The sequence below is a fragment of the Neophocaena asiaeorientalis genome, unplaced genomic scaffold (genome assembly GCF_003031525.2).
Source record: "Neophocaena asiaeorientalis asiaeorientalis breed wild unplaced genomic scaffold, Neophocaena_asiaeorientalis_V1.1 scaffold72, whole genome shotgun sequence".
In the NCBI taxonomy this organism is placed as follows: Eukaryota; Metazoa; Chordata; class Mammalia; order Artiodactyla; family Phocoenidae; genus Neophocaena; species Neophocaena asiaeorientalis.
The window spans coordinates 7,093,326-7,107,453 of record NW_020185336.1 but is presented as its reverse complement, the minus strand read 5'-3'; the positions used below and the strand labels follow the sequence as shown (position 1 = coordinate 7,107,453).

The following is a 14,128-nucleotide window of genomic DNA, read 5'->3' as shown; positions in this document are numbered from 1 at the left end:
GGGATCCCATGCCCAGAAGGGGGAAGGGGGGACAATTAGGAGGGCAGAGGATCAAAAGGGAGCATATGTCCAGGGTTTCCCCTGCCCAATTGGGCCCCCCGGGAGCCTGCAGAGATCCCGGTCCTGATCCTCTGTCCACCTAGGCCCCCTCTAGCCACGCAGGTCCTGAGAGAGTGGGAAGGATAAAAACTCTCCAGAAAGTGGGCACAGAGGGAACCTACCTCTACATAATAAAGGCCATACATGACAAACCAGCAGCCACATCATTCTCGATGATGAAAAACTGAAAGCATTTCCTCTAAGATCATGAACAAGACAAGGAGGTCCACTCTCGTCACTATTATTCAACACCGTATTGTAAGTCCTAGCCACAGCATTCAAAGAAAAAGAAATAAAAGGAATACAAATTGGAAAAGAAGAAGTAAAACAGTCACTGTTTTCAATGACATGATACTATACAAAGAAAATCTGAAAGATGTCACCAGAAAACTACTAGAACTAATGCATTTGGTAAGGTTGCAGGATACAAAATAATGCACAGTAATCTCTTGAATTCCTATACACTAACAGTGAAAGATCAGAAAGAGAAATTAAGGAAACAATCCCATTTACCATCACAACAAAAAGAATAAAATACTTAGGAATAAACCTACCTAAGGAGACAAAAGACCTGTACTCAGAAAACTATAAAATAAAACACCGATGAAAGAAATTAAAGATGATACAAATAGATGGAGGGATATACCATGCTGCTGGATTGGAAGAATCAATATTGTGAAAATGACTATACTACCCAAAGCAGGGTAGTTCAATGCAATCTCTATCAAATTACCTATGGCATTTTTCACAAAACTAGAACAAGAAATTTTACAATTTATATGGAGACACAAAAGACCCGAATAGCCATAGCAATCTCGAGAAAGAAAAATGGAGCTGGAGGAATCAGGCTCCCTGACTACAGACTATACTACAAAGCTACAGTAATTAAGACAGTATGGTACTGACACAAAAGCAGAAATATAGATCAATGGAATACTTAAAAGCGTTTGCACAGCAAAGGAAACCATAAACAAGACAAAAAGAACCCTCAGATGGGAGAAAATGTTTGCAAATGAAGCAACTGACAAAGGATTAATCTCCAAAATATACAAGCAGCTCATGCAGCTCAATATCACAAAAACAAACAACCCAGTCCAAAAATGGGCGGAAGACTTAAATAGACATTTTTCCAAAGAAGACATACAGATGGCCAACAAATGCATGAAAAGATGCTCAACATCACTAATCATTAGAGAAATGCAAATCAAGACCACAACGAGGTATCACCTCACACCAGTCAGAATGGCCATCATCAAAAAATCTAGAAACAATAAATGCTGGAGAGGGTGTGGAGAAAAGGGAACCCTCCTGCATTGTTGGTGGGAATGTAAATTGATACAGCCACTATGGAGAACAGTATGGAGGTTCCTTAAAAAACTAAAAATAGAACTACCTTATGAGCCAGCAATCCCACTACTGGGGATATACCCTTGAAAACCGTAATTCAAAAAGAGACATGTACCACAATGTTCATTGCAGCACTATTTACAATACCCAGGACATGGAAGTAACCTAAATGTACATCAACAGATGATTGGATAAAGAAGATGTGGCACATATATACAATGGAATATTACTCACCCATAAAAGGAACAAAACTGAGTTATTTGTAGTGAGGCGGATGGACCTAGAATCTGTCATACAGAGTGAAGACAGTCAGAAAGAGAAAAATAAATACCGTATGCTAATGCATATATATGGAATTTTAAAAAGCAGTACTGATGAACCTAGTGGCAGGGCAGGAATAAAGACGCAGATGTAGAGAACAGACTTGAGGGAAGACTTGAGGGCACGGGGTGGGGAAGGGAAAGCTGGGATGAAGTGAGAGTAGCACTGACATATATACACTACCAAATGTAAAACGGATGGCTAGTGGGAAGCTGCTGCTCAGCACAGGGAGATCAGCTCAGTGCTTTGTGACGACCTAGAGGGATGGGATAGGGAGGGTGGGAGGGAGGCTCAAGTGGGAGGGGATATGGGGATGTATGTACACATATAGCTGATTCACTTTGTTGTGCGGCACACAAACACCGTGGAGCATTTATACACCAATAAAGATGTGAAAAATAAATAAAAAAGAAAAAATAAGAATTACCATATAACCTAGCAATTCGACTTCTGGGCATTTTACCCAAAGGAATTGAAAGCAGCAACTCAAAGAGATATTTGTATATCCCTGTTCAAAGCAGCATTATTCATAATAGCTAAAAGCTGGAAGGAAACCAAACATCCACTGATGGATGAATGGATAAACAAGATGTGTACACATACAATGGTGTATTATTCAGCTTTAAAAAGGAATGAAATTCTGACACAGGCCACAATGTGGATGAACCTCGAGGACATTATGCTAAATGAAATAAGCCAGACACAAGAAGACAAACACTGTATGGTTCCACTTATATGAGATATGTAGAATAGTCAAATTCATAGAAACAAGAAGGTATATAGATAGTTTCAGTTTTGCAAGAAGAAAATATTCTGGAGATTGTTTACACAATAGTGTAATACACTTAAAAATGGTTAAGACAGTAAATTTTATGTGTATTTTACTACAATTAAGAAAAGATGTATTTAAATAATTAATGCCTGCATCTAATTACAAATTTCCCCAAATCTGGTATACCTGTCTCTCTGATGGGCTGGGTTAAGTTTAGGACGTAAGTCCCAGTTTATTATCACCCCCATCAACCATCAACTCACTCTCAGACTACACTCCACTACACCTCCACTGTAGTGGAATTTTGCCTTCACTATAACTGATCCAGACCAGAAATGAGGCAGTCTAAAGATTTCTGCGAAATAAAAACAAATAGAAAGGGGCCCACATTTGCACACTTTCTTAAAGACTTCTAAGATTTTTACTTACTGTTTAACAATAATTTAGTTTAACTGTAAAAGTACACTACTGGCATAAGAAACAAAATCAGAGTAAATAAATGTAAATTCAGCAAAAAAAAATTAATTAAAAACAAAAGGAATACAGTTTCAAACAAGTATTAAACTTGCAAAAATAAATGAGTTCTAAAATTCAATGATCACAAAACTGGAAAAACAGGTACACTTACATACATTTCTGGTAGCATTCTAAACTATTTTTTCCTAGAAAACAATCTAATAAAAATCTAACAAGAACTATCAAAACTCTTCTTTTTAACATTCATAAAATATCCTGGGGGCTTCCCTGGTGGCACAGTGGTTGAGAGTCTGCCTGCCGATGCAGGGGACACAGGTTCGTGCCCCAGTCCAGGAAGATCCCACATGCCGCGGAGTGGCTGGGCCCCTGAGCCATGGCTGCTAAGCCTGCGCGTCCGGAGCCTGTGCTCCACAACGGGAGAGTCCACAGCAGCGAGAGGCCCGCGTACCGCCAAAAAAAAAAAAAAAAAAAAAAATATATATATATATATTCTGATCGGTTAATTCTGCTTTGGGGAACACATGTCATGAAAATACCCCTAAGTAATGGTAACAACACAATGAAAGGAGTACCAAGATATCAGCACAATGCTATTAACAATATAAAACTTTTCAAACACATACATACACCAAATAGTAGAAGAGTCAAATTGTAGCATAGAGCTCCAGTGGAATAGTTATTAACACTGAAAATTATGTAGACTAAGTCAATATTCAGAAATGTATATAAGTCTTAAAAATAAAAAGCACGATATGGATTCACTGATTACAACTATGTAAAGTACGTACGTCTGTGTTCATTTACAAAGATTAGAAATTAATGTGAAATGATGTAACTTTATATCCTTTAAATTCTTATTTCTGTAAGGTTGTTTAAATTCATGATAGACAAAATAAATATAATAGATCTCAACAGTCTATCTTAAAAAACAATATTTTAACTATACATTCTAGTAACTAAATACATATTTCACAAGTTTAAGTAAGGCTTGTCAAGATTATTTCTTTTGTCTCTAATCTTATCCAAACCTGCTCCATCCAATTTTATTCATTAAGAAACATACAATGTTCAGTAGTTCACCTCAGATCTAAGGAATTTTTAAAAAGAAAAAAAAAAGAAAGAACTTATGAGAAATAAATTTTGAAAAAGTTTCACATTTAAACAAACTTCTGTGAACTGTCTACATTATTTACTCATTTAGTACATAATATGCCCTGAAACTTAGAATAGCATCACATACCTGATGCGATGACAGGATCTTTCATAAGCTCCCTAGTTATTGGACATATAAACTCATCAGGAATTTCAGAGGAAAGCGTTTTCATCTTTGTCCTGAGCTCTTCAATTTTCCGCAGAACTTTACTACGCAGCCCTAGAGATTCTGAAAAGAAATTATTCTGTTAGGGCTGGAGAACTATTACTTCTAACCTTTATGCAAGTCTTCAGCAAACAAAGAGAAATTTCATCTACTACAACCAAAAATCTTCAGACATCCTGTTTTACCACATGGAACCTTTTCTTTATAAATTCTTTAATCAATATTTGTAGTATAGAATACTGTGTGATTAAAATAACTCAGCAAGTTTATTCTAAATAACTTTTGATTCTCAAAGTTCCTCATGAATTTCAGATTGCCCAAATACTATTATACCACACAAAATCAGAAAAGGCTCATTATTACAGGTTAATTTATTTAGACAACAAAAAATTTCCTAAAAATCATTTCTAAAGATGTTCAGTTTGATAATATAAAAATTCCATCTATTTTTAAACATTATGAAATTGGGTATATTATTTGCTGATTCTCATATGAAACACAATCTCAAATAAAGTTCATATGTTTGTCCAAGACTCTACACGTATGTTTCATTCATTTGTATTACTTTTAAGTTTTTAAAATTATCTTAGTTTTTAATTTCAGGAAGATTAATACAATGAAGTTTAGGAAGTTTAGTGTGATTATCTGTTTATTTTTTAGATAATCTAGCTGACAGTTCTATTTTAGGTGGAGGTGTTTGGGGGGTGTAGGGTGGGTAGGAAAAAAGAACTACATTTCAGAACACCTCAGAGTTCCCATAAAAAGCCAAGTCAGCTTTCTTTCTGATTGGAAGGTAATTCTCCATGTGTTTATACACACCTTATGACACCTTTTGTCTAGCAATCTTTTCAAGGATGTCTGCAAACTTACTTGGAAGCTAGAGATAGTGTTTCCCTCCCAGTCTGAGGGCAGATTTGTTTCCTGACAAGAACAAAGATAATGTCTTCCTTTTGGACTAGTTTGCTAGCAGTCCCTTTATAAGATTGGGGGGGGGGGGTTCATAAACTCAGGTTTCCTCAGCTATGACACCAACACAAATTGCCCCCACAAGACTAGGTGAAAAGGGCAACTAATTTAAATATGAAGCTCATGCTGCCTGCTGTGCCATGAGTAATAAACTGTTCAAATCTATTTGGACTCATTGACCATATCTATGCAAGTATGGCAAGTCAACCTAGCAGCTGCCTACATCTTAGGAACTGCTTTACTGCTTTCCTATGACTTACCTCCTATGTAATTCATTGAAACAAAATTGGGGATTTTTAATACAATTTTTTAAAAGCACGTTATAAACACGTTTATAATTAGACTAATTAGACACATTAATAATTACGTAACTACTAACATAATTAAGTCATCATTTAAGGGGAAAATTATACAACATGTAATAAGGATATAGAGGTATTTAATATTCTGAAAACAATATATATATTACCCTGTCGAATATACATGTGTGCCAATATTTAGAATGTTTATTAATAAAGAATATAGAAACCCTATTTCAAAATGTCCTGGATAAGGTTAATTTGTGTTACCCTTGTCTAATTTTAATGTCATTTAAGAATGCCCTCAGGGAAGCAGTTACCAAATCATATCCACAGAACTTGGCCAGAAGAAGACATCTCCTTTTGTGATTGGGGTTTGGCAGTGAGTGTTATTAAACTTAATTGCTCAGAAAGAAAAGATCCTTACCAGCTGAGGGCTAGTAAACCCTCAGTATGGGCAATGGGCAATATTTAGCTATATTTACTATAACTCTGAAAAGGCATCTGGCTATTAATAAGATGACAAATTAAATAGGCTATCACCTCCTGTACCCTCTTCCCCATCCCTGGAAATGCTACATAATTGAGAATTGATGGAGTCTGGACACAAATAACCATCAAAAATACAAAACAAAATTCAGAAAACCCTCAAGGAAACAGAACTAACTAGGTTCCAGAGTAGGGGATGGGAAACAGCTTAAAGCAGAGATTTGTGTACACCAATGGAAGAAACACCTTTCTACTTGTAGCCTTCACGCTCCCCAACTTTGTCCTGTAAATATCATTGCTAAGGCAGCAACACCAGCATGAGCTGGAGACAGGGTAACAAGAGAGCGCTATGGCCTGGACTAACAATTACAGCCCATTGGGCTGGTCACTGAATCACGTCTGCAATGCCCTGAGACAGAACAACAGAATCAAAAGCTGGTTTCTTGGAGAAAAAAACTTTAAAACTTTTTATTTTTTAAAAATAAAATGTATTAACAAACTTCTGACTTGAAAGATCAAGAGAAAACAAGACATAAAACTATATTAGGAAAGAAAAGGGACACAAAACTATAGGTACAGTAGGGATTTTTTAAAGGATTTAGAGAAGATGGTGATAGAAGCAATATAATTTTTAAACTTCTCTGAATCCCCACATAAAAACAGCAACGAGATAGCAAAATCAAATCCCACCGACACTTCCAAAAAACAAGGTAGCAGGGTATCCTCATGAATCCCGCTATATAAGTGGAAGAGAATAAACCACCATCCATAAGACCTGTGATTGATATCAATGCGGAAGCAACAGGACATCTGATAGGCCTGAGGAATGGAGACCCCGAAATGCCCCACTCTCAGGAAAGTGGGGTAGGCCAATTTAAGAGCAGCAGCTGAACTGGAAGGGTTATGCCCACTCTAACAGCAGGTCAGTGCACAGGCCTATACATGTGAAAGGACTATTTCACTTCAATTGTGTGTAAAGAAAAAATGGTAAATGTTCTTATTACTTAACAGTATATGCAGTTAGGCAACAAGTGAAAGTCTACATAAGGAAGTATTACTAGAATTTGAAACATGAAACTTCCAAAATCTGAGGATGTTAAGACAGCTGGTGCATAAAGTTTTAAAAAGCATTGGATATAATAATTTGATATTATAACTTTTAAAGCAGAAAATGATAAAAATGTCTCAAGTGCTTTCATGGTTTCTTGGAAAGACACGAGCAAAAAGAAGAGGGAACACTTTGAAGAAACCTCATTCCCAATTAAGAATCTATGATAAATCTATGACTGATAATTAGTTGAATATAAGGGTAAGGACTGACACAATATACAATAGTTCCTTGTCATTTGTCATTCCATGGTTCTACCATTACATCGTCTACAGCAATTCCAAACTCCAAGATAGGTAGCAGTTTGCAATATTCCTGAGTCCTGGATATAACCTGAAGCCAAACTGCAGATGAAAATCATGTGGCTAGTTAGTGGACTTACTGCTTGCCTAGGATCACATCTCAAAGAGACTTTCTTGCTCTTTATCTTCATACTTTATGCCTTTTGGTTGCAATATTAAAGGTTATCATAGAGTTCACAAATTGATGGATACACATATGTCTTAAGACATACCTCTCTTAATATCAAGGATCTCTTGTACCTGTAATCTCTTTCTGGATATTCCTTATGCAAATATAGCACTAGATATAAGGAGTTATTTCCTACCTAAAACTGTATGTCTGTTGTACCCTTAGTTTTCATTAACACTATGCTAGAAAAGGACTATTACTCTAGGTTAAAACACCAGGTTCCAACAGATACTCAAATCTATAGAAGGTTCCTTTATTGTATATCTACAAAGGCTCATTGAAAAAAGATTTGATAGACTGCTTGACTCCTTAAAAATAATTTTTAAGTGTCAAACGTTATAGATATACTACTTCGTTCCCTAACACTCCAATATACTTCACTGAAAATTAAATAACTTCCTTCATATGATGAATGTTCAATTCATATTTATTCACATTGACATAGGAACCATTTTAACAGCTGTACCACAAAAGCAAATGCAAGTAAAACAGTTATGCCTCACAAGAGTAAAATTCATGATCACATACTCATCAGTTTGCCTCTTAACACATTTTTTTCTAGACCCAATTTCACTTCTCTATTACTCCAATTTACTGTTTTGAGGAAGAGCCTACTTTTCTTAAAACAAGACTAACAGAAATCCACTGTAGCTTAAAGTAGCAGTTGTAGAAGATTAATGTTAGCCTGCTGACCCTTTATAATTGTGCAAAAACTTTAAAATATTGATACTATAGAATGATTATTTATTTAAATATTTATTTAAAAAGTTACTTACTAATTTATTCTGTATTTAATTTGTTGTATTTGCTAACTTTCCAAATCTTAAGTACAAACACAAAGCAAATTCCTTACTTACTAGAGTGTATGCAATGTTCTTGTCTCCGTTTATAATGATCTTCCTAATTCAGCTTTTAGACCACAGCAGACTTATTTAAATTATATTTCAATTTTGGCTTGAGCCTGGTAGTTCCAAAACTTATTTCACTGAACGTCAAAATGATCATAACTACTAAACCCGAGACTCACCTTCAAAAACTATTTCAGGCCATTAATTGAATCCTGTAAGAACTTCTTATACTTTATTTATTGGGCTATTGGGACAGAATTCTCTTCCTATTGTTTTTACTATGCTCTCTTATGTTTTGAAACATCCTTTGTTGAAATCTGAAATTATTATTTTATATTGTCATGTGCTTCTGTGTGATAAGGTATTGTTAAAACTTATTGTGAGAGAGTAATAAGAAATCAGCTAATGAACATGCTAAATTCACCAGAACTTTAAAACAAAAACAAAAAAACCCCTGTACTCTATTACCTACTTTCAGGAAGAAAGAGTAAACTATAAAGGAAATAAGTTACTAGAGATACAAAAATAGCTTTCACAGTATGGCCTGAGTACAAAACCATCTGATTCTAATTATTTTCACAAAATCATCATTCTATTAACTTCTTAAAAGGCCATAAGCTTCCAAGACACTTAAATAGGTTCACATACTATATTTACTATGTAATGAAAGTATACTACTATACTTTAGAATGATTTTCTATAACAAACACTTTTTTTGCTCTTTGACTCCTCATTAACAGTAAATTCACTATGGACATCCTATTTCCTAAGCTTTCTGGTTAATTAAGATTTTACTGGAGCACACTGATAAGTGTCTGAGTATTATGTTCATTAGAGCACAACACTAAGACTTCAAACTGTTTTTGATAAGGATGTATTGATAATAACCAGAACACATAAAACAACTCTTACAATTCAACAATAAAAAGACAAACCAATTTTAACCAAAGAAGATACACAAACAGCCAATAAACACTCGAAAATATGCTCCGTATCATTAGGTAAATGCAAATCAAAAACCACAATGAAATACCACTTCACATCTATTCAATGGCTATAATCAAGAAGATAGGTAATAACCAGTGCTGACAAAGAGGTGAAGAAATTGGAAAGCTCACACACTGTTGGTGGGAATGTAAAATAGTACAGCTGCTTTGGAAAACAGTCTGCCAGTTCCTCAAAATGGTATATGTAGAGTTATTCTACTTTTAATCATATATCCAAGGGAAATGAAAATATACTCACACAAAAACTCATACATATATGTTCACAGCAGCATTACTGGTAACAGCCAAAAAGTAGAAACAACCCAAATGACCATCAGCTGATCAGTGGATAAACAAAATGTGGTATAGCCATACAATGGAATATTTTTCAGCCATAAAAAGGAAGTACTTACACATACAAAAACATGGATGAACCTTGAAAGGTTAAATTTAAAAAGCCAGATACAAAAGGCCACATATTGTATGGTTCCACTTAAAAGAAATGTCCAAAATAGGTAGATGCTATTTCTACAGAAGATAGATTAGTGGTTGCCAAGAGGCTAGAAAGAGGAATGAATGGGATTCTTTGGGGGGGATAAAAATGTTCTGCAATTAGGGCTTCCCTAGTGGCGCAGTGGTTGAGAGTCTGCCTGCCGATGCAGGGGACACAGGTTCATGCCCTGGTCCAGGAAGATCCCACATGCCGCGGAGCGGCTAGGCCCATGAGCCATGGCTGCTGAGCCTGCGTGTCCGGAGCCTGTGCTCCGCAACGGGAGAGGCCACAACAGTGAGAGGCCCGTGTACCGCAAAAAAAAAAAAAAAAAAAGTTCTGCAATTAGATAGTGGTGATGGTTGTACAACTCTGTGAGTACACTAAAAACCAGTGGATTGTACACTTAAGAAAAAATGACTTACGCATTGAAAATTACAAAGCATTGTTGAAAAAGAAATTAAGAAGACCTAAATAAACATAAAAATATCCTGTGCTGGGCTTCCCTGGTGGCGCAGTGGTTGAGTCCGCCTGCCGATACAGGGGACATGGGTTGGTGCCCCAGTCCGGGAAGATCCCACATGCCGCGGAGCGGCTGGGCCCGTGAGCCATGGCCGCTGAGCCTGTGCGTCCGGAGCCTGTGCTCCGCAACGGGAGAGGCCACAATAGTGAGAGGTCCACGTACCGCAAAAAAAAAACAACAAAAAACCTGTGCTTATGGATTAGAAGAATATTGTTAAAATGATAATAATCCCCCAATTGATGTAGAAATTCAGTATAATCCCCATCAAAGTCAGGTGGCTTTTTTGCAGAATTTGACAAGTTGATCCTAAAATTCATATGGAAATGCCAAGGGACCCAAAGGAGCAAAACCAATCCTGGGGAGAAAAAAAATCCAGAGATGGAGGACACACAATTTTCAATTTCAACACTTACTACAAACCTATAGTAATTAAGACACTGTGGCACTAGTATATGGATAGACAAATAGATCAGTGAAACAGAATTGAGAGTCCAGAAATAAACCCTCACATTTATGGTCAACTGATATTTAACAAGGGTGCTAAGGTAATTTAAAGGGGAAAGAATAGTCTTTTCAACAAATGGTGCTGGGACAACCGGATATATACATCTGAAAGAATGTAGCTAAACCCTTACCTCACATTATATACAAAAATTAAGTCAAAATTGATCACACACCTAAATGTAAGAGCTAGAACTATAAAAGTCACAGAAGAAACACAGGTGTCAAGATTCAGGATTAGGTTTAGGTTTCTTAGATATGACACCTACAGCACAAGCAATGACAGAAAAAAAACAGATAAACTGGACTTCACCAAAATTTATAACTTTTGTGCATCAAAGGACACTTTCAAGAAAGCATAATGATAAACCACAGAATGGGAGAAAATATTTATAAATCATATCTGATTAAGGGTCTAGTATCTAAATTTATATAAACAACTCAACAATAAAAAGACAAATAACCCAGTTTTTAAAATGGGCAAAGAATCTGAACGTTTTTCCAAAGAAGATATACAAATGGCCACTGAGCATATGGAAAGTTGTTCAACATCACTAGTCATCAGGAAAATGCATATCAAAACCACAATGAGAAACCACTAGGATGGCTATAATTGAAAAACTAAACAATTGTTGATGAGGATGCAGAGAAACTGGAATCCTCATACACTGCTGGTGAGAATATAGAAAAGCACAGTTGCTTTGGAAAATAGCCTGGCAGTTCTTCAAATGCAAGCACAGAGTTACCATATGATCCACCAATTCCACTCAACAGTTTTCAGAGTTTTGTTTTGTTTATTTGATGGTTATTTGTGTCTAGACTCCATCAGTTTTCAATTATGTAGCATTTGCAGGGATGGGGAAAGGGTGGGGAAGAGGGTACAGGAGTTGATGGCCTATTTAATTTGTCATCTTATTAAGAGCCAGATGCCTTTTCAGAGTTATATTAAATATAGCCAAATGTTGCTCATTGCCCATACTGAGGGGCTACTAGCCCTCAAGCTGGTAAAGGGTCTTTTCTTCCTGAGCAATTAAGTTTAATAACACTCATTCCCAACTCCCAATCACAAAAGGAGACATCTTCTGGCCAAGTTCTGTCAATATGATTTGGTAACGCTCTAGAAAACTGAAAACAGATGCCCACACGAAATGTGTATATGAATGTTTATAGAAGCAATTTTCATAAAATCTAAAAAGCAGGAACAATCTAAATCCAATCAACCAGTGAATGGATGAACAAAAAGTGATAAATTCATACAATGGAATATTATTCAGCCATAAAAAGTGAAGTACTAATATATACTACAACATGTATGAACTCTGAGAACATGCTATGCAAAAGAGGCCAGACAAGGCCATACATTTTATGAAATGTAGAAGAGGCAAATCCTTAGAGACAGAAAGTAGATTAGTGGTTGCCAGGAGCTAGAGAGACAAGGAATATGAGTGACTGCTAATGGGAATGGAGTTTCTTTCTGAAGTGATGAACATGTTCTGGAATCAGATAGTGGTGATGGTTATACAACTTGAATAGTCACTGCACTGTACACTTATAAAAGGGTGAATTATATCACAATTAAAAAAATATATACATTTTAAAAATTATAGTTACATATAGCTTTAATTACCTAAAGAAACAGTACGTAACATTTCTTTTCCATAATCTAATAAAAATATACTATACTTCTACACACAGACATATACCAGAACTACTACTGTGCTAGAATATTAAGAGGAAACCATTAATGCAATTAAAACCAATCTCAGATTATTAAAAGTTGTTTTTAAGACTGCCTAACTTTCACTAGGTCTTACCAATTTTCAAATCATCAGCTAGACTTTCTTTTGTAAGATTCAACAGTTCTCGTCCATCTATGTTATTCATTTTGAAAATACCAACAAGGTCTTTTAAACCTTGTGCACAAAGCCAGTTTGAGACATCGTCCTCTGACCAATCTTCAGTAAATTGCTTTGGTTGATCTTCTGCGATCCTTGCTTAAAAACAAACAAACCAAAAAAACCCCACAAACAAAAAGTAAGTGAAAAAACAACAAGAAAAAGTATATATCCTTTATAAACATTCTCACTTTGTACTAAAAAGTAAATGAAATTTTCTTAAGTCTGTGTTTTCTACTTTAAAATCCTTTAAGAAATTTTTAAAAATCAAATAATACTACGTATAAAGTATTATTTAATGTTACATTAAATGCTGCTCTTTCGGAACATTTTACACTCCAGAAAAAGTTTATCTTTATTATATAAAATTCATATCAGCAGAAGTATTATATGTGATCTGTCATCTGCATATCAGCACCACTAATTGGTTAATTCTGACAGTGATAAAAATAAAACTCCTAAATTAAGTGTCAGTGTTGCTTGAGAAAACCAAAAATAAAACCAACAAGATAAAACTATCATTTCTATTTTGTTCTAGGCTATATTTATCTGAAAAATTAGTATGGAGTATAAATAAAGAGCTTACAAAACTATGGGAGGTATGATATACATGAATGTGCATCCAAAAGCATTTACCAACAGTTTTAATGTAGATGTCTGGGTTAACTTTAACACTGGGTTCTCTAAAATTATTTTTAAATTATATTAAATTTGTATGTATGCTTTATATTGAGAAAAGCAACATGAATAATTTGTCAAAAAATTACTGAATTTCTCCTTTTAATGGTGAATGGTGCTGAACTGGGTTACACATGATATCCTTACTAACCTTGGCAAGGTGTTTCCAGGTCAAACTGCCAGATATTCACTGTTTTGTCCATTGAACCAGTAGCAAGTAAAAGGATATTGGGTGCAAAGGCACAAGTCGTGACATACCTAGTTAATAAAAACAACTATTATATATCCTCAGACCAATTTTTTAATTATATTAATACAAAGTGAGGTTAAGTTCAGACCTGGTGTGCTGAGTCAAGGTGTGAAGTATATCCTCAGTATTCTGAAAAACAACACAAACAGCTTTATATTTACTCAGGCAAGAGTAAAGCTACTGATAAAGACTTGTTTGACCTGAATGGTTTATATACTCTATGTATTCTAATATTATGAGTCACTAATATAAACCAAAACTTTACCCAATGAATAGAGAATAGCATTTAT

General features: G+C 35.3%; 1 protein-coding gene across 6 annotated transcripts in view; it reads right to left on the bottom strand.

The window, feature by feature from the left end:
- Positions 1 to 14,128, bottom strand: part of WDSUB1 (WD repeat, sterile alpha motif and U-box domain containing 1) — a 67,841-nt gene that overhangs the window by 28,115 nt on the left and 25,598 nt on the right. For 4 of the 6 annotated variants that reach the window (XM_024735890.1, XM_024735888.1, XM_024735891.1 and 1 more), the window contains 4 exons: positions 13,927 to 13,967; positions 13,740 to 13,846; positions 12,830 to 13,009; positions 4,257 to 4,397 (listed from right to left, as the gene is read on the bottom strand). In XM_024735890.1, coding sequence (XP_024591658.1) covers positions 4,257 to 4,397; positions 12,830 to 13,009; positions 13,740 to 13,846; positions 13,927 to 13,967 — 469 coding nt within the window. Of the gene's footprint in view, positions 1 to 3,553; positions 4,104 to 4,256; positions 4,398 to 12,829; positions 13,010 to 13,739; positions 13,847 to 13,926; positions 13,968 to 14,128 lie in introns of those variants that run through there. The other 2 variants (XM_024735892.1, XM_024735893.1) reach the window with 2 other exon arrangements.